Source organism: Poecile atricapillus, chromosome 39, assembly GCF_030490865.1.
Source record: "Poecile atricapillus isolate bPoeAtr1 chromosome 39, bPoeAtr1.hap1, whole genome shotgun sequence".
NCBI classification, from domain to species: domain Eukaryota; kingdom Metazoa; phylum Chordata; class Aves; order Passeriformes; family Paridae; genus Poecile; species Poecile atricapillus.
The window spans coordinates 72,366-97,062 of NC_081287.1; the positions used below are offsets into that span (position 1 = coordinate 72,366).

General features: G+C 65.3%; 1 protein-coding gene across 1 annotated transcript; it reads left to right on the top strand.

The window, feature by feature from the left end:
* Window positions 1-2,797: 2,797 nt before the first annotated feature.
* On the top strand, window positions 2,798-23,947 carry ADGRL1 (adhesion G protein-coupled receptor L1). Its single transcript, XM_058861689.1, has 25 exons — window positions 2,798-2,879; window positions 3,545-3,758; window positions 4,957-5,066; window positions 7,846-7,860; window positions 12,517-13,314; window positions 13,648-13,720; window positions 13,806-14,068; window positions 14,579-14,682; window positions 15,303-15,488; window positions 16,000-16,038; window positions 16,193-16,376; window positions 16,808-16,930; window positions 17,204-17,409; window positions 17,875-18,045; window positions 18,232-18,441; window positions 18,730-18,950; window positions 19,891-19,957; window positions 20,310-20,401; window positions 20,845-21,013; window positions 21,420-21,548; window positions 22,013-22,109; window positions 22,263-22,382; window positions 23,004-23,021; window positions 23,381-23,717; window positions 23,788-23,947. The coding sequence occupies exons 1-25, from the start codon at window positions 2,798-2,800 to the stop codon at window positions 23,945-23,947; spliced, it is 4,188 nt and encodes a 1,395-aa protein (XP_058717672.1).
* Window positions 23,948-24,697: the final 750 nt, after the last annotated feature.

Consider the following 24,697-nt stretch of genomic DNA (forward strand, 5'->3'; position numbering starts at 1 on the left):
CCCGCCGCCTTTCTCCTCACGGGCCCGCTGCTCCCGCGGGCCCCGCCCGTCCCCCGGTTCCGTCGCTCATTGGTTGGCTGCGAGGCTGCCGCTTCCCATTGGTCAGCTCTGCCCCGGGTCCCACCTCCGCCGCTTCCCACTCGCCGAGGCCACCGTCAGTTCGGAGTTCGCCCGGCCCCACCCGGTGGTCATTAAAAATGATTGGCGAGGGGCAGGGCCTCTTCGAGGGACGGGGCAAAGGGACATTGATGTTAATGGGCGGGGCTTTGTGCAGAGGGGCGTGATTCCAGTGATTGACATGAGAGGGGCGGGACTGGTGGGTACGGGGCGGGGCTTACACACCCAGCCTCGTGCCTTGCACGAGGGCTCGTTAATTAACCCCCTTAATTAAACTAATGGGGCCCAGCCCCCCCAATAAACCCTGCTCTGGCCTCGGTCTGTCAATTAATCCATCCTCCCTTCCTATCTCCATTCAATTAACAAGCTTCTGTTTAATTACCCCAGCTCATTAGCATATGTTAATATACGGCTGATGACAGCAATTAGCAGGGCTCCTGCTGCTCTTGATTACTCCTTAGCAGGCATGGGCCTGCCTGTTAATTGGCTTAAGGAACCTCACATCTGCCCAGGTCAGATCGTAAACCCCAGCTCGATAACTCCCAGCTCATTAACCTTTCTCATTAATGCTTCTCCATTAATATTCCCATTGATGTTCCCCCTTATTAAGACTCCTCCCTAAAGCTCACTTCATTGGCACCTACCTTGATTAATGCCCCTCATTAACATTCCCATCATTAAAGCTCCAGCTCATTCCTGCCCTAACTGTGTTCCTTAACGCCCCTCATTAGCATCGCTACTCATTAACGCTCCTCCCTCATGAACCCCATTTACCGTCCCTCATTAGCACCCCCTTAATGAAGAGGTCCATTAATGGCACTTCATTAATGCCCCCGCCCCCGGGTGGCTGCAGTGCCGGCAGTGACCGCGGGGGGACGATGGTGGGGGGGAGGGTCCCGGTGTGACAGCGAAGGGACAGTGATGGGGAGGGGTCCCTGCAGTCCCGGCGGTGGCCGCGGGGGGCGGTGATGGGGACGGGAATGGGGAGGGGTCCCTGCAGTCCCGGCGGTGGCCGCGGGGGGCGCTGGCGGGGCCGGGAGGGGCCGGGGTCCCGCAGTTCCGGCGGCCACCGCCGGGGGGAGCCCGCGGGCGCGGGGCGGTCCGGGGGGGTCGCGCCGCGATCGCCGCATGGAGCTGAACCCGCAGGTACGGGGGGGGCCGGGGGCCGGGGGGGTCCTGGGGAGGGTCCTGGGGGGAGCAGACGGACCTTTTTGGGTCTGGGGGGGCGGCTCCCGCAGGTCCGGGGGGGATGGGGGGCCGGGGGCAGCTGCCGCCGCAAGTGCTGAGCGGCCGGGAAGGCTGGGGGAGTGAGGGGGGGGCGCTGCTAATTGGGGAGGGGTCCGTGAAAAGGCGGGGGGGGTGAAAAAGGGACGATATTAAAATGGGGGAAGGGTTTGTAATGGGGGGGGAGTTAAAAGGAGGGACCGTGCAATGTGGAGGGGTCGCGTAAATCTGGGGTGGGTCCTGCGGGACGGGGGGGCTGTGGAAAATGGGGGGGAGTCCCGTGGTGCGGGGGAGGGTCTGTGCGGGGGGGGGAGACAGTAAAAAAAGGGGAGCTGTGAAAAGGGGGGGGGATGAGCAAAGGGAGGGGGGGAACGATGTCCCGGGGGGGCGGAGGTGACATTCCGGGGGGGCTGGGGAACAGGGCGGGGGCCAAGGCTGGGGCAGCCGAGGGATAAAGAGGGGTGGGGAACAGGGCGGGGGCCGGGAATTGAGGGGGGGGCGTCTACAAAGGGGGGTGCAGCCCCTCCCGACCCCCCCCATTTGGGGCCCTCCTGGGGCGCGGCGGGGGGGGCGTTGTGATTGTTCCCCCCCCCCCCGGAGAAACTGAGGAGGGGCTGGGGGTGGGGACCCCCCAGGTGTTTGGGCGAGGAGGACCTGAGGAGGGGGGGGGGCCCTCCCCCGCCTCAGTTTCCCCAAGGGGGGGTGGAATTTGGGGGGGTTGGGGGGGACGATGTCGGCACGCGGAGCATTCTGGGACGGAGCTGCGCCCCCCCCATCATTCTGGGGGGGAGGGGGGGGGTGATGGGGGGATTCTCCCACAATGCACCGCGGCGCCGTCGCCCCTGGCAACCCGGGGCTGAGCTTCCCACAATGCACCGCGGCCGCATCGGCCCCTGCGCGGGGTGAGGGGGGGCCCGGGGGTCCCGGGGGGGGACCGGGGGACGATAATCGGCTTCGACCCCCCCGGAGCCGCTGAGCCGCGGATTAAGGGGGGAGGGGGCTCAGATTCCGGCGGGATTTGGGGGGAGCAGATGGTCCGTGGTGGTGGGGACAGAACGCCAGGCCCCCCCCGGATCTGGGGAGGGGGGCCTGACCCCTCCCGCGTTTGGGGGGGTCCGGGGCTGGGAGGGGGGGGGTCGGAATTTGAGGGATGTGGGCTCGGCTCCCTTCGATTTGGAGGGGGCACAGAGGATTGGGGGTGTCGGGACACCTGTGAGTCGCTGAATTTGGGGGGGGTCCCGACAGCGGAGTCTCCCCTCTTCCCTCATTAATTCGCTCCCGCGTTAATTTACCCCCCCTCCATTAATTATCCCATTAATCGCAGGATCTCCCCATGGCCTCCTGCCTCCGCGCGCCTCTTGGGGACCCTCCGTAACAACCCACCCCCCCATTTTTGTCTCCCCCCAGCTCGGAGCCCCCCGGTGAGGTTGGGGCGTCCCCGCGCCCCTCCCCCGCCATGGCGCCCCCCTCCCCCGCCCTGCGCAGCCTGGGGCCGGGCCCTGTCCTGGTGCTGGTCATTGTCACCTCGGCCACCCACGGTAAGGGGACACCCGGTGGGTGGGGCACGTGCGGGGGGCTTGCAGCACCCCAGAGGTGCTTTTGCTTGTGCAAAGGGCGTGCAAGGTCTGTGTGACACCCCAGGGACAGCCAGGGGCATGCAAGGGGTGTGCAGGGATTGTGTAAGGGGTGTGTAAGGTCACAGAATGCACGCAGGGGTGCACAGGGGCATGAAAGGGGTGTGTAAGGCTTTGTACAGCACCCCAGGTGTGCAAGGGGTGTGTAAGGGACACGTCCCAGAGTAACGTCTGTGCAAGGGGTGCACAGTGAGCGTGCCAGGCTGAGCACAGGTTTTGGGGTGTCCCAGAACTGGGAAACGGCAAATCCAGGGAGACCCTGGGAATGGGAGATCCCAGATTTTGGGGGTCCCAAACATTCATTGGGGATCCTGTTTGTCCAGGTTTGGGAGTCCCAGGTGTCAGGGATTGGGGGTCCCAAGTGTTTGGGATTTAGGTTCCCAAATGTCCAGATGTGGGGGATTTGGGGCTGGAGGCTGCAGAGCTGGGGGGGTGCCCAGGGTCCCTGATTGGGGATTTGGGGCCCAGGAGGTCCCTGTGCCCCAAGGGTTGAGCAGGGCACACAGCTGGGGGTGTAGGGGCTCCAGCTGGGGTGCACTGACCTCATTTTGGGGTTCTGTGCCCCTCAGGGCTGATCCGGGGGGCTCTCCCATTCGGGCTGGCGCGCCGGGAGCTGGCATGCGAGGGGTACCCGCTGGAGCTGCGCTGCCCTGGCAGCGACGTTGTCCTGGTGGCCGACGCCAACTACGGCCGGACCGACGACAAAATCTGCGACGCCGACCCCGGGCAGATGGCGAATGTGCAGTGCTACCTGCCCCAGGCACACCCCATCATGGCCCAGAGGTGACACGGGGACACGGGGGACACTGGGAAAGTGTATGAGGCTGGGGACAGGCAGGTGACGAGGGACATGGCAGCGGGGACATGGGGACAGGTAGGGGATGTAGGGACAGGTAGGGGACTGGGGACAGAGGGTTGGAGTAAGCCATGAGGACATAGTGGGGCACTGCAGACCTGACCCTTGCCCTGCACATGATGGCACAGAGGGGACATGGGGGGACTTGGGGACATGTGAGGGACATGGGCAAGATCAGGGGACGTGGCCACATCGTGACGTGGGGAGACCTGGGGACAGGCAGGACATGGGGACACAGCTGGAGGCATGGAGGGTGGCACAAGGGGGGACACAGGGACACTGAGGGTGTGGGACACGTGGGGTGGGTGGTGCTGGGAACAGCATGGGGATGACACAGGGGTGGCACAGCTCAAGGACGTCCACGTGTCCCCATGGCAGGCACTGTCCCCCCCAAGGGGCATCAGTGGTGGCACCCGAGTTCTGTGTCCCCAAGTGCCAGGGCCACACCTGTGGTCTGCCCTGTGCTCCCATGTCCCCGCTGTCCCTGTGTCCCCACTGTCCCCCATGTCCCCTGTGTCCCTGGTTCCGTGTCGTGTGTCCCCATTGTCCTGCTGTCCCTCCATGTCCCCAGCCCCATGTCCCTACGTTGCTGGTGTCCCCTTCTGTCCCCATGTTTCCTGCTCCACGTCCTGTGTCATGTCCCTGCTGTCCCCTCACTGTCCCCATGTCCCCTCTGGTCCCATGTCCCCCTGTGTCCCTGATCTTCCCCTGCTGTCCCCATGTGTCACCCAATGTCTCTGTGTCCCCATGTCTCCTGTGTCACCTTGTGTCCCATCTCCCTTCAGGTCCCCTCACATCCCCCTGTGTCTGTGTCCCCTCCTGCCCCATGTCCCTCTGTATCCCCCCCATGTCCCCGAGCCTGTGTGGCCTTGCTGTCCCTGTGCCCGTGTCCCCTGTGCCCCTCACATGTTCCCGTGTCCCCCCATGTCCCTGATGTGTCCCCCCGTGTCCGTGACCTGTCTTTGTGTCCCTGATGTCACCCCATGTCCCCTGCTGTCCCCCACATCCCTGACGCATCCCTGATGTGTCTCTGAAGTGTCCCTGATGTGTCCCCATATCACCCCTGTCCCTGACATGTCCCCCCATGTCTGTGACATGTCCCTGATGTGTTCCCATGTCCCCCAGGTGCAATAACCGCACTCAGTGCGTGGTGGTCGCCGGCTCTGATGCCTTCCCCGACCCCTGCCCGGGCACCTACAAATACCTGGAGGTGCAGTACGACTGCGTGCCCTACAGTGAGTGCTGCCCCACAGCCCCTGTCCTGCCCCACAGCCCTGCCCCACAGCACCCCAGAGCCACGACCCCCTGTCCCAGCACCTACAAATACCTGGAGGTGCCACACAACTGTGGGCCCTACAGTGGGTGACCCATAGATCCTGCCTCACAGCTCTGCTCCATAGCTCCCGTTCTGTCCCACAGCTGTGCCCACAGCCCTGCCCTATAGACCTGCCCCATGGCATCCCCCCCAGCCCCACAGCACCCAGAGGTGCAAATGGGGAGTCCAACCACACAGCACCCATGGAACCCCACAGGGACCGTACAGTGCCCCCCATGTCCTGCCCCACAGCACCCAAGGGACCCCACGGGGACCCTGCAGTCCTCCAGGACCCCCAACCCTGGAGGCACCAAGGCACCTTTGGGAGGGAGTGGGATGGGATGGGGGGGGGGGTCTCAGAGAGCCCCCAGGTGTCAGGGGGGGATCTGTGCCCCCCGGAGTCCCCCTGTGTTGTGTTTGTCCCCCCTAGGCCAGGGTGTGACCCCGCTGTACCCAGTTCTGGACCCCCCTGTGTCTGTCCCTCTGCGGGCGCTGTGATCCCCAACCCCCCTGGGCTGCCCCCCTTGGGGGGCTCTGTCTGACCTGGGGGTCCCGGGGGGGTTGGGGTGACCCCGTCTCTCCCCAGGCACCGTCGCGGGACCCCCCAAACCCACCGGCCCCTCCCCCAGCTTTGCTTTGCAGCCGCCGCCGGAGCCACCCAAGGGAATGGCCAGGACTGGGCCGGACAGGGCTGGACACGGCACTGGCCTCGGGACACGCCACGGGCACAGGAACACGTCAGGAACACATGAAAACCACAGCCAAAACCACACCAAACACGTGGCCAAAAATATGGCCAAAACCATGCCCAAAACACACCAAAACCACAGAAAGAACACAGCAAAACCACACCTGGTGCCAGCCCATGGGGGCTGAGGGAGCCAAGCCCACACCTGTCCATGCTCAACACACATCTGGGGCAGGTAAACCCACCTGGACACACTAAGGGCATGTTAAAGTATACGATGAACACCTGAGCACGCGATGTACACACTAAATGCATACCTGGCATGGGTTAAACACACCTAGGCGTGCTCTGGACATGCCCAGCACACACCTGCACATGCCAAGGACACACCTGGCAGGGGTCGAAGGCCCCTGAACATGCTGAGGTTGTGCCAAGGACACAGTAAACACCTGGACACACCTGTGCATATTAAGAACATGCTAAGCACCTGAGAACCCTCTGAACACACTTGAGTGTGCTAAGGACAAGCTATGCAGGACCCTGCATGTTCAACGCACACACAGTGTGTGAGCAAAGCATGTCAGACATACCTGGACACACCTGGGACACCCAGTGACACACCTGGACATGTGCAGGACACGCCTGGACACCCCTGAGACACAACAAACACAGCCAGAGCACACCCAGGGGACACTCAGGGGACACTCAGGGGACACCCAGAGCACACCCAGGGACGCTCAGGGCACACCAAAGACACGCAGCACCCCCAGCCCATGCGGGTCCCTGCCAGTGCCGTGGGGGGGTGGGGGAGGTTTTGGGGGGTCCGGGGGGTTGGGGGAGGGGCGGGGGCGCCTCTTTCCTTTGCAGGTGACGCCAAGGGGCCGACAGGGACCCCCGGATCCCCCCGGACCGGGAACCCCGGCAGCCCCTCCCCCCCCGGGCCGCCCCTCCCCCATCGCCGTCTCTCTCTCTCTCCCTCCAGGGCTGGGGGGGGAGGGGCGGGGGGGTCCGACCCCCCCCGAGGGGCTCAGGAGTGCGGGGGAGGGGAGCCCTGCGCCCCCCTGTCTGTGTCCACCTTTCCAGCCATGACCTTCATCCATCATCCCCATCCCCACCTTTCTGTGTCCGTCTGTCTGTTCCTCCATGGCTCCATCTGTCCATCCTCCCCATCAACTCTTCCCCCTTTCTATCCCCCTGTCCATCCCCCCATCCACCACCATCCATCCCTCTGCCAGTCCTCCCACCCATCCTGATATCCATCCTTCTCCCCTATTTGTCCATCTGTCCCTCCCTTTTCTCCCTCCTTTTCCCTGTCTGTCTGTCCCTTCCCTATCCCTGTGTCTGTCTGTCCTCCCTTTCCCATCCCTGCGTCTGTCTCTATCCAGACCCATCTGTCCATCCACCCATTCCTCGATCCCTCCATGTCCCCCCATGTCCATCTGTCCATCCCCGTGTCCGTGTGTCCATCCCCTTGTCCATCCCCGTGTCCGTGTGTCCATCCCTGTGTCCGTGTGTCCATCCCCGTGTCCATCCCCGTGTCCGTGTGTCCATCCCCGTGTCCATCCCCGTGTCCATCCCTATGTCCGTGTGTCCATCCCCGTGTCCATCCCTATGTCCGTGTGTCCATCCCCGTGTCCGTGTGTCCATCCCCGTGTCCGTGTGTCCATCCCCGTGTCCATCCCTATGTCCGTGTGTCCATCCCCGTGTCCATCCCTGTGTCCGTGTGTCCATCCCCGTGTCCGTGTGTCCATCTGCGGGTGCTGCTGCCCCTCCCCCCGCAGGGTCTGGGGTCTCGGGGGGTTCTCGGGGTTCCCCCCGGGCTCGAGGGGGGGGCCGGAGCCGTTTAATCTCTTTTCTCTTTGTCTCCTCTCTCGCCCCTCCCCCCTCCCCTTCCCCCTCCCCTCCCCCCGCCCGTGTGACCCCTCCCCTCCCCCCTGTACCCCCTCCCCCCCGCCCCCCTCCCGCCCCTCACCCCGCTCTCTCCCGCCTTTTCTTCCGGTGCTAAAAATAGAAGTGGAACAAAAAGGTAACACGGACCCCCTCGCTCCGGCCCCCCCGACCCCCCCAGACACCCCAAAATCCTCCTGACCCCTTCCGGAGCTCCCCAGACTCTCCTGCCCCCTCCCAGAGACCCCTAAAACCTTCCGAACCACCCCCCCAGAACCTCCCAAACCTCCCTGACCTCTCCCAGAACCCCCTAAAACCTTCCGAAAACCCCAACCCATCCCAAACCCCCCCAAATGCCTCCAGACATCCCCAAAACTCCCAGCCCCCACTCAGGGCTCCCACCCCTGAACCCCTAAACCTATCCCAGACCTCCCAACCCCCCCTCGGCCCCCCAAACCCCTCAGACCCCCCTCAAACTCCCCCCACCCCCCACCCGTGACCCCACACTCCAAAATCCTCCACACAAATCCTGCCCCTCCCCTTTCTCCTCTCCTCGCATCCCAAATTCCCTCTGTCCCCTGCACCCACCCCCTCTGGGCCCCCCCCAAATTCCTCAAGACCCCCTTCCCCATCCCTTGATCCTGCCCCCGCTTCCCTGAACCCCCAAATCCTCCCCCTGCCCTAAATCCCACCCATTTTCCCCCTGCCCCCCTTCCCTCCCCCCCAAATCCCCCCTTGTTTCCCCCTCCCCCCAGGTCCCCAGTGTCGGGGGGGTCAATGCCCCCCCCCTTAATTAGCTGCCAATAGATCTGGGGGGGGCTCCAGACCCCCCCGTGTCCCCCCGGGGGTCCCTGAGACCCCCCAGGATCCCCCCAAGGTGCCCTGAGACCCCCCCCAGGACCCCCCCAAACATCCCGGGATCCCCCCGGGGCTCCCCTTGAGGGGCTCCCCTTGAGGGACTCTGGGGACCCCCAAACCCTTTGGGGACCCCCCCGGGACCCCCTGAGGTGTACCCAGTCCCCCCCCTTGAGGACCCCCAAGTCCCCTGAGGGATCCCAGAGTTTGGGAGGGGCCAGGCCGGGGTGACTCCTCCCCCGTCACATCACCCCCTAAATGGGGGAGGAGTGTCAGTCCGGGGGGGCCGGGGCAGCCTCGGGACCCCCCACAGTCCCTCCAACGCCCCCCAGCTGTGGCGGCCCCCAGACACCCCCCCCCCCCAATCAGCCCCCCAAAGTAACTCCCCCAAGAGGGGCAGCTCGGGGGGCCCGGGGCAATTTGGGGGGCCCGGGGGCAGTTGGGGGGCAGGAGGGCAGTGCTGGGGTCAGTTTGGGGTCAGTTGAGAACAGTCGGGGTCAGTCAAGGACAACTGGGATCAGTTTGGGTCAGTTGAGGTCAGTTCAAAGGTCATTTGGGAATCAGAGGTGTCATTTGGGGTCAGTCCAGGTCAGTTTGGGGGTCAGTAGGGGATCATTCAAGAGTCACTTGAGGTCAGTTGTGGGGTCAGTTTGGGTTAGCTGGGGCCGGGTTGGGTCATTTGGGGTCACCTGGGGCCAGTGGGAGTTAGTTGGGGGGTCTGTTTTGGGTCAGCTGGGGATCATTGGAGGGGTCAGTCAGGGCTCTGTGAGGGTCACTCAGGGGTCAGTTGTGGGGTGGGAGGCCAGTTTGAGTCAGCGGATGTCACTCGAGGGGGCACTTTGGGCCAGTTCGGGGAAGCCAAGGTCACTCGGCGGTCAGTTCAGGGCCACCCAGGGGTCACCCAAGGGTCACTCCCGGGCGCAGCCAGGGCGTCGGCCCCGTGTCCGTCCGTCTGTCCGTCCGCGCGGGTGGGGGAAGGTGGGCGGTGGCCGGGGAGGGTGTGGGCGGGAAGGGGCGGGGCCCGCGCAGGTGTGGGCGGGGCCGGGCCGCGGCTTCTTCCCACAGGTGTCCGGAGCGGGGGGCGGGGGGCCCCTAACGTGTCTCTCTCCTCCTCCTCCTCCCGCAGGGCCCGGCCGAGCCCCCCCGGACCGCGGGGCCCCCCCGAGCCTGTGAGTCTCCCCTCCCCCACCCTCCCCGGGGACCCCCAGAACCCTCCCAAACACCCCCGGGGCAGCGCGGGGGCTGCGGCACGGCCAGGCTGGGCGCACCTGGATCCTTGTGCACACCTGGATGGTCACACCTGGCTGGGCTCTCCTGGCTGGGCACACCTGGATCCTCGTGCACACCTGGGTACACACCTGAGATGCGCATATCTGGATCCTTGTGCACAGCTGGGGTGTGCTCACCAGGATGGGCTCACCAGGATGGGCTCACCTGGATCCTTGTGCATACCTGTGCTGTGCACACCTGGGCACACCCAGGTCCTTGGCCACACCTGGGGATGTACACACCTGCATTCCTGTGCACACCTCAGGCTGCCGCACAGCCGAGATGTGCACACCTGGGCACACCTGGGCCTTGTGCACACTTGGATCCTTGTACATACCTGTTCCTGAGCACACCTGGGACTTGTGTGTTCCCAGTCCTCGTGCACACCTGAGCTGTGCACACCTGGGGCCGTGCACTCACAGGTGCTCATGCACACCTGGATCCAGCTGCATACCCAGGTGTGCCTCTGTGCACACGCAGCCCCCGCGCCCCCCTGCACACGCGTGTGCGATGGGGCACAGGTGGGGCAGCACACACACCTCAGCAGGTGTGACAGTGACACACACCTGTGTGACCACAAGTGCTCAGGAAGGTCTGAAAATGACACACCTGGGCAGCTGTGACAACAACAACACACACCTATGTGAGCACAAACACTTGGGAAGGTGTGACAGTGACACACACCTGGGCAGGTGTAACAATGACCCACACCTGTGTGCATACACAGGTAGCAGCCATAGATGTGAACATGGAATGACACAGGTGTGGCAACTCTCGCACACCTGTGCAGCCACACCTGAGTGTGCAAACATGCTGCCGCCTGGGCACACCTGCACACACACCTGTGCACAAACCTCTGCGCACAGACCCAGGTGAACACATGCCCACATGCATGTGCAAATGGACTCACACAGGTGTGTGTGTGTGACTGCACAGGTGTGCATAGGTGTGTGAGGCTGCACAAGTGTATGCACCCCTAGAACTGAGGGGGGGATGTTCACACCTGTTCACACATGCACACACCTGTGCTCACACCTACACACACTTGTGCTCACCTGTGCTCTCACCTGTGCAGCCCTGCACACACGCGTGTGCCACAGCCCCTCCCCTCACACCGTGTGTGCCGCGCCCCGGGCCAGGGGGCCAGGCCAGGCTGGGGTGTGGGACCCCAACCCAGGGTCCCTTTGGGGAGGGGGTGACATTGGGGGGATGACCCCAGTGTCCCCCGGGGGTCTCAGCCTGGCCCTGCCCCCGTGGGGGGCCCCATCCCCCCCCTCCGGCGCAGAGACCCTGGGGGGACAGGGGGATTTGGGTTTGGGGGGGGGGTCTCTGCTCTGGGGGTTCCCCCAAGTCCCCCCGTGTCCCCTCCGTGTCCCCTTCTCTCCCACAGCTCTAACCCCCCCGTTTCTCTCCCCCAGCCTCTCTGCAGCCGGCGCCGGACACCGGGACCATGCGCGACCCCCCCAACCCCCCCCTGCACCCCAAAACCGGGGGGGTCCCCCCAAACCTTCTCCCACACAGGGGGGACCCCCCCGAGCCTCCCCCATTTCCGTCGCGCTCGATCGTCCCTGGCTGTGGGCCCGGGCGGGGAGGGGAAGAGTCCCCCGATTTAGGGCCCCCCCGATTTGAGCCCCCCCATTTTAGGGCTCCCCCCAAGGAGAGCTGCCCCTCCCCCCTCAGGGTGCTGCCCCCCCCCCCCAAAATCAAAGGGGATCCCGGGTTCGCTGGGGGGGGGGCATGGCCCCCCCCGTTTTCACCATTGCCAGGGGACAGTTGGGGTGTCCCCCTCCCAACCCCCCCCCATTCTGCCCCCTCTCCTCTGTCCCCTCTCTGGATAAGGGACCCCCCCCCCCTCCCCTGTGTCCTACTCCCTCCCCCGGGTCCCCAAAATTCCCCCCGGGGTTGGGGTTCCCCCCAGCCCCCCCACAGGACCCCCCAGTCGCTGATGAAACGCTTCTCTTTTCTCTCCTCTTCTCGCTGTCCCCTCCCCGTCCCCCTGTACCCCCTCCATGTCCCACCACTGCCTCTCCCTTGCTGTCCCTCTGTCCCCCTATCGGTCCCCGTGTCGGTCCCCACCTTCATCACTGTGTCCCCACACCTGTTCCTGTGTCCGTCTGTCCCCATGCCTGCATCCCCATGTCCATCCTGCTATCCCTGTGTCCCACATCCATCCCCACATCCTCATCCATATCCACCTCTGCGTCCGTATGTCTGTCCTGTCTTCTCCCATCCGTCCTGCTTTCCCCCTGTGCCCCCATCCACCCCTGCATCCCCATCTGTCCCCATCACCGCCATACATCCATGTCCCCCATCTGTGTGTGTCTGTGACTCTGTCCCTATGTCTGTCCCCATAACCATCCTCCTGTCCCCCTTCTCCCCCCGTGTCTGTCCCCATTCCCATCCCCCTGTCCCTCATCCATCCCTGTGTCCCCCTTTCCCTGTGTTTGTCCCGGTGTCCGTCCCCCCATCCATCCCCTGTCCCCCCCCCTCCCCTGTTCCCCATCCCTCTCCACATCCCACTGTATGCCTATCCTACAAACCACCCATGTCCCCGTGTCCGTCCCTTCATCCATCCCTCATCCCCACCGTTCCCCGTGTCTGTCCCCACCCTGCCCCTGTCCCCGTGTCCATCCCCACCCTGCCTGTGTCCCCCTGTCCGCCCGTCCCGCAGTTTTCGTATGCCCGGGGGTGCCACAGCACGTGGGGCCAGCGCTGTCCACGCATGAGTCGCCGCACCAAGCGGGCGGCTGGTGCCGGGACCCGCTGCAGTCGGGGGACCGGCTGTACGTGCTGCCCTGGGTCCCGTACCGCACCGACACACTCACCGAGTACGCGTCCTGGGCCGATCTGGTGGGCGCCCGGCCCGCAGCCACGCACCGGCTCCCGCACCGCGCCGACGGCACCGGCTTCGTGGTCTACGATGGCGCCGTGTTCTACAACAAGGAGCGCACCCGCAGCATCGTCAAGTACGACCTGCGGACGCGCATCAAGAGCGGCGAGACCGTGGTGGGCGCCGCCAACTATCACGACACATCACCCTATCGTTGGGGCGGCAAGACCGACATCGACCTGGCGGTGGATGAGGAAGGGCTCTGGGTCATCTATGCCACCGAGGGCAACGGCGGGCGGCTGGTAGTCAGCCAGCTGAACCCCTACACGCTGCGGCTCGAGGGCACCTGGGAGACCGGCTACGCCAAGCGGGCAGCCTCGGACGCCTTCATGGCCTGCGGGGTGCTCTACGTGGTGCGCAGCGTGTACCTGGACGATGACACCGAGCACCTGGGTAACGCGCTGGTCTACGCCTTCGACACACGGCGCGGGCGCGGCTCAGCGCTGGCACTGCCCTTCCCCAACCCGTACCAGTTTGTGGCCTCGGTGGGCTACAACCCCCGTGACAACCAGCTCTACGTGTGGAACAACCACTTCCTGCTGCGCTACGGCCTCGACTTCGCCCCCCTGGACGGGGACGGTGAGGGTGGCTAGGGTGGCCCGTGCGGCTGGGTGGGTTTGGGGGGTGCAGCCACGGGGCTGGGGGGAGATGTGGGGAGAGCCCTTGGTGCCGGATGGGAGCGCCAGGTGCCTGCGGGGAGCCGGAGGGTCCCGGTTTACTTTGGGGGTGCAGCCTCAGATACCTGGGGAGAGCCCCAAGTGCTCGGGGGAGTGTCCAGGTTGATTTTGGGGGTCCTGGTGTGCCCCAGTCCCTTGGGAGGTCCAGCAGCCCCTGCCCCCCCACATCGGCTGCAGGGGATCCCTTGGGGGGGTTCAGGGGGGTCGCTTTTCTTATCCGCCCTCCCCCACACAGGTCCGGTGACGACGGAACCTCCCAGCGCAGCCCCCCCGCACCCCACGGCCCCCCCCAGCTCCGCCGCCCCCCCGTACCCCACCCCCACGGCCCGGCGGGGGCCCCTCACCCCCCGCCCGGGACCCCCCCCCAGGGCCCCCCCCGGGCCCCGCTCACAGCGCCGCCACCCCGGGGGGGTCCCCGGGACCCCCGAACAGCGGCCCCGGGGCGCCGCCACCCCCGCCCGCCGCCTCCCGCCGCCCGCCGGGGGGGCCCGGGGGGGGCTCCGGCGGGGGACCCGGGGGAGGGGCGGGGGGGCCCGGGGGGGGCCCCGGTGGGGGCGGGGGGCGCCTGTGCGAGGCGCGGGAGGTGCGCAGGGTGCAATGGCCCGCGGCCCAGCAAGGGGCACTGGTGGAGAGACCCTGCCCCAAAGGAACCCGAGGTAAACGGGTTAGGAACTGGGGGACTGGGCGGAACCGGGTGCAACCGGGGGGAACTGGGGAGCAGGGGGTCATGGTGTGAAGGTGGAGAGACCCTGCCCCAAAGAGACCCACAGTACAGGGGGATTTGGGGGGAACTGGGGGGACCTGGGGATTATGGATGTAGGCAGAGAGACCCTGACTGAAAGGGACCCAAGATAAATGGGGGGATTTGGGGGGTCATGGGGTGAAAGTAGGGAGACTCTGCCCCACAGGGACCCAAGGTATGGGGGGAGTGGGCAGGACCGGGTGGGGTGGGGGGGATTCTGATGACCAGTTAGACCCTGGGAGGTCCTGCAGGCTATGGGGAATTTTGGGGGTGGTTCTGGAGGTCTTGGAAGTGGTATTCCCTCCCCAAGATCACCTCCACCCACTGCCTGCTGGGGCTGGGGATTTTGTGGGGTGGGGAGGGGGCAATGGGGGAGGTCAGGGGAGATGTGGGGTCACCTGTAGCCCACCCTTTTCCCCCCAAGGCATCGCCTCCTTCCAGTGCCTGCTGGGGCTGGGGGTGTGGAACCCCCGCGGGCCCGACCTGAGCAACTGCACCAGTCCCTGGGTCAACCAGGTGGCCCAGAAGGTACCAAGGGGCCCCAAAACCAAAACATTCCCAAAGGGGACACCTGTAAACAGAAATCCCCCAGAACAGGGACCCTCCAGAAATAGAGATACCCTCTAATGGGGATCCCCCAAAGATGCAGATACTCCCAAAATGGGATCCCCCCCCCACTAAATGAGGATACCCCCAAAATAGGGACCTCCCCCTGACAGGGACCCCCCAGAAAGGAGGATACCTTGAAAACGGCAACTCCCCCATTTGGGGACCCACCTTGGGACCTTCCCTGTCCCAGTGACACCCTGGACCCCAGGGCAACCCTGGGGACCCCCCCAGGTCCTCTGTGACCCCCCAAGCCCCTCCCTGGAGGATCCTGGGGTGTCCATCTCTCTAGAGGGACAAACTGGAGGGGCTGCTCCCTACTCAGGGAGTCCCCCAACCCCCCTGGGTGATATGGGGGTGGCCCCCTGGCCCGCTCTGGGCCCCCCAGACCCTCTGTAGCCCCCCCACGATCTCACTGCCCTCCTTAGAGACACCTCAGAGCATCCCCATCCCACAGAGGTGACTGATCTCTGTTCAGGGGTTCCCCCAAACCCTCTGGGGGATATCGGGGAGCCCTCCCTGACCTGCGGGTGCCCCTCCAGATCAAGAGCGGGGAGAACGCGGCGAGCATTGCAGGGGAGCTGGCGCGGCACACGCGGGGCCCGGTGTTCGCGGGGGACGTCAGCTCGGCCGTGCGGCTCCTGGAGCAGCTCCTGGACATCCTGGACGCGCAGCTCCAGGCCCTGCGCCCGCTCGAGAGGGAGTCGGCTGGCAAAAATTACAACAAGGTGGAATTCCAAAACCCGGGTTTGAGGGGGTTCACCACCCTGGGAGGGTGGGGGCGATGGGGCTGGGAGGACCAAGGGGGGGGATAGATGGGACTGAGGATGGGGGGCTCTGAATGCCAAATGAGGAAGACTTACAGCAAGAACCAGAACAAGGTGGGACCCCAAAACCCCGATTTTGGGGGTCACCCTATTGAGGGGTGGGATGACCAAGGAGCAACTTGTACCTGTGCCTCAATTTTTGGGTGCCCCTGCCCCAGCAGTTGGGATGCCCCTACTCCAGAACCTGAGGTGCTCCTGCCCCTATTTTTGGGGATATCTTGGCTTGTCCTGCTCCAAATGTCTCCTTTTCTAGAGATCAAACACCCCCTGCCCTGAATTTTGGGCTGCTCCCGCCCAGATTTTTAGAGTTGCTGTTCTCCTGTTCCACATTTGGGAGGATCCTGTTTTGGGTTTTAGGGGGTCCCGCCCCCTTACCTGGGTGTTCCCTCTCCAATTTTATTGTCCCCCCCAGATGCACAAACGAGAGCGAACCTGCAAGGATTACATCAAGGTGAGGGGGCGTGGCCACGAGCAATGGGAGGGGTTTGTGGGGGTGTGGTCAGGGTGTGGTGGGCAGGGCTTGTGTGGGTGTGGTCAAGGTATGATGGGTGGGGCTTGTGTCCCCGGGCATGTCCCAGCCCCACCCCACCCCGCCCGTCCCACAGGCCGTGGTGGAGGCCGTGGACAACCTGCTGCGCCCAGAGGCGCTGGAGTCGTGGCGGGACATGAACGGCTCGGAGCAGGCGCACACGGCCACCATGCTGCTGGACGTGCTGGAGGAGGGCGCCTTCCTGCTCGCCGACAACGTCAAGGAGCCCGCGCGCTTCCTGGCTGCCCGACAGAACCTGGGTCAGCTCCACAGGGACCCCAGGGACCCCCTCCCAAACCCCCGAGTCCTTCCCGAGTCCCCACAGGGCCCTGCCTGCCCACCCTTGCAGTCCCCAGGGTCCCACCCACATCCCTGGGACATCGAGGCTCTCCCCCAACCCCTCCCCGGGGTCTCCAGGGGCCTCTCCCACCCCCTCTTCCCGCCCCTGGATCATCTCCCAGCCCGGCCTGGGGACCCCTACCCAGATTCTCTGAGCATCGAAGATCTTCTGTGGGTGACACACGCGCGTTCCTGTGTGCTGTGCGTGACAGACGTGTTTTCCTGTGTTATTCCCAAGTTTTTCCATGTCTTCCCACATTTTTCCCTGTTTCCTGGCAGTGCTGGAGGAGTCGGTGCTGTGTCACACACATTTCACGTGTTTTCCCATGTTTTTTCCTGTGTTTTCCATCAGTGCTGGAGGTGTCAGTGCTGAACACTGAGGGGCCGCTCCAGGAGCTCGTGTTTCCGCAGGAGCTGGGGGGTGACGGCTCCATCCAGCTCTCAGCCAGCACCCTCAAACAGAACAGCAGGAACGGTGAGGGGGGGCACATTTGAGGGTCTGAGGGCTTGGGGTACCCTGAGCACCCCCAAACAGAACAGCAGGAATGGGGGGACACATTGGTAGGGTTCTGGGGTGTTTTGGGGGGTCCTGGGGGAACAGGGGCACCCTCAGAGCAGCAGGAATGGTGAGGGGGGCTCTCTGATCCACCGTCCCCCCAGGGGTGGTGAAGGGGGAGGGTCCGGGTGTCTTTAGGGTGTTTCTGGGGTGTGTCTGACCTGCTGTCTCTCTGACATGCTGTCTCCACAGGGGTGGTGAAGGTTGTCTTCATCCTGTACAACAACCTGGGGCTGTTCCTGCCCACGGAGAACGCAACCGTGCGGCTGGGGGGGGATGGGGGGCCCCGCGCCCCCCAGCTCGTGGTCAACTCCCAGGTCATCGCCGCCTCCATCAACAAGGAGTCCAGCAGGGTCTTCCTGCGGGACCCCGTGGTCTTCACCCTGCCCCACCTTGAGGTGCGACCCCCAAAAACCCACCCAGACCCCCAAAACACCCTGTGACCCTGAAAACTGCACCCAGAGACCCCAAATCCCCAGCTCTGGGACATCCAAAACTTCACCGGGACCAACCTCGAGGTCTTCATCTTGCCCCACCCTGAGGTGGGACCCCCGAAAATGCCCCCAGACCCTCAAAACCACACCCAGGACCTGGGAACCCTCCCGGGACACCCCAAACACCACCCAGAGCCCCCCAAGCCCCACTCAGAATCTAGGAACTACTCAGGAACCCCAAAATCCCACCCAGACCTCCAAAACCGTACCCAGAGGCCCCCAAACCTCCCAGGAGCTCTCATTTCCCACCCAGACCCACAGACCAAGAACCACTTTGAGACCAGCTTCTGGAATATCTGGGATTGGGGCCCTCTCCCTGTTTTGGGACCTTCTGGGACTCCCTTGGACTCCCATTTCTCCCCTCCCCAGACCAAGAACCATTTTGGGGCCAACTGCTCCTTCTGGAATTACTCGGAGCGCTCCATGGCTGGGCACTGGTCGAGCCAGGGCTGCCGCCTTCTGCGCTCCAACGGCACCCACAGCTCGTGCGCCTGCAGCCACCTGACCAACTTCGCCCTGCTGATGGCCCGGACTCAGAGCGTGAGTGACACACCTGGGCACACCTGCGATAGCTGGAAAACATCTGGGATCACCTGGGTGGGGATCCTGGTGGCTCTGTCCCCTCCTGGTGGCCACTGTCCCTGCCACTGTATCATGACTGTATCCAGATGACCCCTAACCCCAAATCCTCCCCCAAAATACCCATTTTATCGCAATTTCCTGCAGTTCCCGGGGCGGCTGAATGAGGTGCTGCTGTCGGTGATCACCTGGGCGGGGATCCTGGTGGCCCTGCTGTGCCTGGGCCTGTCCATCTCTGCCTTCTGCTGCCTGCGGGGGCTGCCCTCGGAGCGCACCACCATCCACAAGAACCTCTGCATCAGCCTCTTCCTCGCCGAGCTGCTCTTCCTCGTGGGCATTGACAAAACACAGTACCAGGTCAGGTTGCCACACCTGGGACCCCTGAGGGACAGCCCATAGCACCCCTGAGACCCCTCACGGCAAACCTGGGGACCCCTGAAGGACAGTCCACAGCACACCTGAGACCCCTGGAATCCCCAGGGGACCACCCATGACACCCTGTGGCACATCTGGGAGCCCCAAGGGACCACCCACAGCACCCCTCTTGCTGTCCCTGTCCGTATCTCCACAATGCACGCATTGTCCCTGCAGATGGCCTGTCCCATCCCTGGGCAGTCCCTGTCCCCACACTGTCCCCACCCGCAGGTGGCCTGTCCCATCTTTGCGGGGCTGCTGCACTATTTCTTCCTGGCGTCATTCTCGTGGCTGTGCCTGGAGGGGGTTCACCTGTACCTGCTGCTGCTCGAGGTGTTCGACAGCGACCCCGGCCGCCGCAAGTACTACTACGCGGGGGGATACTTCTTCCCCGCCGTCGTCGTCGCCGTCGCTGCCGCTGTCGACCACCGCAGCTACGGCACCGACCAGGCGTGAGCGGGCACGGCCGGGACTGGGCTGGGCTGGGGCAAGGCTGGGTGGAGTCGGGACAGGGCTGGGGTGTGGCCAGGATGTGGTCAGGGTGTGGCCGGGGCTGAGGCTCCCCCATTGGGAGTGACCAGGTGTGAATGGAAGAACTGGGGTGAGGCTTGACACAGGGCCTGATTTAGGGGTGTGGCTTGGGGGGTGGCTTCCCCATTGGGAGTGATGCTGGGCGATGGGCAGGGTCTGTGGGGACGATGGGCAGGGTCGTGGGGGTGATGGGCAGGGTCTGTGGGGGTGATGGGCAGGGTCTGTGGGGGTGATGGGCAGGGTCTGTGGGGGCGATGGGCAGGGTCTGTGGGGGCGAGGTGGGCAGGGTCTGTGGGGGCGATAGGCAGGGTCTGTGGGGGGCGATGGGCAGGGTCTGTGGGGGCGATGGGCAGGGTCTGTGGGGGCGATGGGCAGGGTCTGTGGGGACGATGGGCAGGGTCTGTGGGGGCGATGGGCAGGGTCTGTGGGGGCGAGGTGGGCAGGGTCTGTGGGGACGATGGGCAGGGTCTGTGGGGGCGATGGGCAGGGTCTGTGGGGGTGATGGGCAGGGTCTGTGGGGGGCGATGGGCAGGGTCTGTGGGGGGCGATGGGCAGGGTCTGTGGGGACGAGGTGGGCAGGGTCTGTGGGGGGTGATGGGCAGGGTCTGTGGGGGGCGATGGGCAGGGTCTGTGGGGGTGATGGGCAGGGTCTGTGGGGGGCGATGGGCAGGGTCTGTGGGGGGCGATGGGCAGGGTCTGTGGGGACGAGGTGGGCAGGGTCTGTGGGGGGTGATGGGCAGGGTCTGTGGGGGGCGATGGGCAGGGTCTGTGGGGGCAATGGGCAGGGTCTGTGGGGGTGTGGTCTCACCTGGTCAGGAAGCGCGTCCTCCATAATGTTCTGATGATGCGCCGCCCCGGCAGGTGCTGGCTGAGGGTGGACAATTATTTCATCTGGAGCTTCATCGGCCCCGTGGCCTTCGTCATCCTCGTACGGGGGAGCTGGGGGGACACTGTGCGGGCTTCGGGGGGCTGGGGGACCAGGGTGGATCTTTGTCATCCTCATAGAGGGGATGGGGGGCTCGGGAGGCTTTGGGAGGTCTGGGGGGTTTTGGGGATGGACATTCCTCATCCTCATCTGGAGGCCTGAGAGGGCTCGGAGGGCCTTGGGGCGCTGCGGGCCTTTGGGGATCTGGGGATGGACCTTCATCATCCTCATCTGGGGGCTGGGGGAACCCCAGGGGTGTGGGGATCATGCCATGGGGATCTGCGGGATCCCCCCATGGGTCTGGGGTCCCGCAGCGGCTCTGGGCTCTGGCTGTGTCTCAGGGCGGGTCCTGCAGGTGACGCTGGTGTTCCTGCTGGTGACACTGCACAAGATGCTGCGCAGCTCGGCCGCCCTCAAACCCGACTCCAGCCGCCTGGACAGCATCAGGTGGGGGGACCCCAAAGGGGGGAACCCCAAACGGGACCCCTGAACTTGGGGAGGGCCTGCAAGGAGGGGAGGCATGCACAAATGGGGGGGACCCCAAATGAGACCCCTCTGTTTGGGGGGCCCAAACGAGATCCCAAACAGGGAGAGCCCAAGTGGGACCCCTGAACGGGGACATCCCAAACAGGACCCCAAACAGGGCAGGAAGGGACCCCCAAAACGGGGCCCAAACTCCCCTAGAACTCCCCGGTCATGGATGCTGGGGATCCCAGTCCCTCTCAGTCCCCTTCCAGTCCCTCCCAGTCCTTTCAAGTTTCATTCAGTGCCCTCCCCGTCGCTCCCAGTGCCCTCCCAGTCCCCTCATTCAGGATCTCTGGGGTCCCACTGCTCCCCACTTCCCTCCCAGGGCTCCCCAGTCCGTCCCGCTCACAGTGGGTGCCCCGCAGGTCGTGGGCGCTGGGGGCCATCGCGCTGCTGCTGCTGCTGGGGCTCACCTGGGCCTTTGGGCTCCTGTTTGTCACCCGCGAGTCGGTGCTGACGGCGTCGCTGTTCACGGCCTGCAACGCCCTGCAGGGCACCTTCATCTTCCTCTTCCACTGCGCCCTCCAGAAGAAGGTGTGGGGGGCTAGGGCACTGGGAGGCACTGGGAGGCACTGGGGGATAGTGGGACCCCCAGAGATCAGGAATAAAGGGACCGAGAGGACACTGTGTAGGCACCTTCATCTTCCACTGTACCCTCCAGAAAAAGATTTGGGGGCACTGGGAGAGAGTAGGACAGACTGGGATCCTCACAGAGCATGAATGAGGGGCACTGGGACGGACTGGGAAGAACTGGGAGAGAGTGAGACCTCCAGAGATCATGAACAAGGGGACTGGGAGGGCATTGGGAGGGACTGGGACAGTAATGGGGGGGCTACTGGGTCATTACTGGTGGGGCCCCCAGTTGCACAAGGAGCTCAAGAAGTGTCTGTGCCACTGAGGGCACTGGGAGGTTACTGGGGTGAACTGGTGCATTCCCCAGGTGCACCGGGAGCTCAGCAAGTGCCTGCGGCACTCGGGGTGTTGCCTCAGGGGCCCCCCAGGGACCTCCCTGGGCGCCCTCAAACCCTCGGCCGCCCGCGCCCACCCCCGGTACTACAGCGGCACCCAGGTGAGGACCCCCAAAAACACCCCAAAAACCTCCCCCTAAACCCCATCCCTGCTACTACAGCGGCAGCCCCCACAGCCCTCCAAATAACCCCCCCAAACTCAAGCCCAGCACTACAGCAGCACCCAGGTTGGGACCCCCAACCATCCCAAAAAAACCCAAACCCCCAAACGCAGGTGGGGATCCTCCCCATGGCACCCTCAAATCCCTCCAGATCCACAAATCTCCTCATGACACACTCAGACCATCCCCCAGACCCCCCAAATCTACCTGTGGCACCCCTAGATCCCCTTGTGTTTCCCCAAAACCCCCCGGGACCCGAGAACTCCCTCAGACCTCACCAGGCTGTGGGTGCGGGATGTGGGGACACCTCGGGGGTATTCCAGGGTGTCTGGGGGAGTCCAGGGGGGCTCTGGAGTGTTTTTTGGGGGGTTCTGGGGGTCCCAGCCCCACCATTGTGCCCTCAGAGCCGGATCCGGAGGATGTGGAATGACACGGTCCGGAAACAGACAGAGTCAAGTTTTATGGGGGGGGACCTGAACAGCACCCCAACCTTGAACCGAGGTGAGACACACCCTAAAGAACACCTCAAAAACCCCCCCCTACCCTGAACAGAGGTGAGACCTCTCCAAAAAACCCTTGTGGGACCCCAAAGATCCCTCAGGGAGCCCTGGGCCCCCTCAGACCCCCATGTGTGACTCCCTCCCCTCTCCACAGGGTCGCACCTCCTGCCCAACCCGGTGCTGCCGCCGCGGGGGGGGTCGAGCCCCTACAACACCCTCCTGGCCGAGGGAGGGGGCTTCACCCCTGCCTCCCCCCCCGCCTTCACTGCCCCAGGTGGGTCTGGTGGGGCATGACCCCCCCAGAGTGCCCCCAAACCCTCGGGACCTGCCCAAACCCCCAGGATCCTCCCCCAGATTCCCCGACCGTTCCTCCCTCAGCCCCTCCAGGTGGGTTCCGGGGAGGTTTGGGGAGATCCTGGGTGCTCCCACCCTGAACACCCCAGCTTCAGCCCCCTGGGGGTAGTTGGTCCCACAAAATCCCCCCCACAATCCCCTGGATCTCCCCAAAATCCCAACACTGCCCCTACCCCCTCCTGCAGCCGCCCCTGAAGGTGGGAACCGGGGGGGCTTGGGGGGTCCTGGGTGCTGCACCTGCCTGGTGCCCCCCAATTTCAGCCCCTGGGTGGGAATGGCGGGATTTTCCTGCTCCCACCAAACGCCCCCAACCACCTGTGCCCCCTGAAACTCTCCCACAGCCCCCATGGACGGGGACAGGGGTGTTCTGACCCCACACAATCCCCCCTGCAACGCCTGGGGCCAAATTCCGCCCCGGTGTCCCCAAATGTCCCCCCTGTGGGGCTGGTGGGGGGTGCCGGGAGATTGGGGCAGATCGAAGGGAGGATTGGGGGGCCCGGGGCGCGTCAGGACCCCGCCTAAGTGCTGCCTCTGTCCCCAGGGAGCTTCCGTGACACCAGTAAGTGCTCCTCCATGACCTCCCCACGTCACCCCGTGCCCCTCAGCCCCCACCTCCCCAGCCCCCCCCATTTGCCCCCTACACCCCCCACTGAATCCGCCCTCCCCCTCAGACCTTCCCAAACCCCCTATGGCCCCCCCAGACACACTCAATTACCCCCCCACATCCTCTTCAGCCCCCAGATCCCTCATCTGATGCCCCAAACCCTGCCCCAGACCCCCCACTTACCTTCCAAACCTTTCATAGCACCCCCAAGTCCCCCTCTGTCTCCCCAGCCCTGCAGAATGACCCCCCCAACCCACACCCACTGACCCCAGATGATCCCCCAGCCCCCCCCACTGACACCCCCGTCCCCGCAGAGCCCCCCCGGGAGCCCCCGGAGCCGCTACCCCTCAACGGCAACTTCAACAACAGCTACAGCCTGCGGGGGGGCCCCGAGGGGGGGCCCGGGGGGGTCGCCCCGGGCCGGGGGGGTTGCCCGGGGGGAGCCCCCCCGGACCCGGCGGCGCTGGAGAAGATGATCATCTCGGAGCTGGTGCACAACAACCTGCGGGGAGGGGGCTCCGCGCACGGGGGGGGGCCCCCTCCGCCGCCGCCCCCTCCCCCGCCACCCCCCCCGCCCCCGGCCGAGCCCCCCCCCGGCGCCCCCGAGCTGGGGCTGCTCTACCAGGAGCTGGCCCGGGGGGGGCCGGGCGGGCTGGGCCCCCCCCCCCGACCCCCCCCGCGACCCCCGGCACCCCCCCCCGCCGCGGGACTACCCCGACAGCAGCCCCGAGGGGCCCCCCCCCGCGCCCCCTTACCTGGGCGCGCCCCCCCGCGCGCCCCCCCCAAACCGCCGGCACAGCCCCGAGACCTTCGGGGGGCCCGAGGGGGGCGCGGGGGGGGCCGAGCCCGACGGGCAGATGCAGCTGGTGACCAGCCTGTGAGACCCCCGGGCGGGGGGCACACGGGACCCCCCCCTCCCCTGGCGAGGGGCCGGGGGGCCCGGGGGGGACAGCGCGGGCCCGGGGCTGCCGCTTCTGCACGAGGGGGGACCGGGCCGGGCCGCGCCCCCCCGCACCGGGACCTGCACCAGGACTTTGCACCGGGACCTTGCACGGGGACCCCTCCTCGTGCCCCCACACGGGGGGTCTTGGGGGGAGGGGGGGGGCCGCAGCCTCGTTCCGGGGGTTCCCCCCCAAAGCCATCCCGGGGGGGCCCCCACGGCCTCGGCAGCAACGAGCCGAGAGAGGGGGGCACTGACAGCCCCCCAAAATGAGGGGTCCCCCCACAGCGGGAACCTCCCCAAAATGGGGACCCCCCCAAAAAGAGACACATTTTCCTTGTAATATAGATGTAAATGGACCAGCCCCCCCCCCCCGGAAACTGAGGCACGGGGGTCCCCCAAACACCCCCCCCCCCCCTTCCGGGGGTCTCCTCAACCCCAGCGGGGCCCCCCTGGAAGCACAACCCTCCCCAGCCGGGGGGGGCCTCGCCACGCTGTACATAGGGATGGGGGGGCCCCCAAAATCGGGGGAGGACAAAGGGGACCCTTAAGAGTTTTGGGGACCCCCCCAAGTTCTGGGAACCCCCTTGAATTTGGGAACTCCCCAAAACTGATGGGACCCCACAATCTGGGGATGCCCCCCAGGTTCTGGGGACCCCCAGTGAACATGAGGACCCCCCAGGACTGAGGG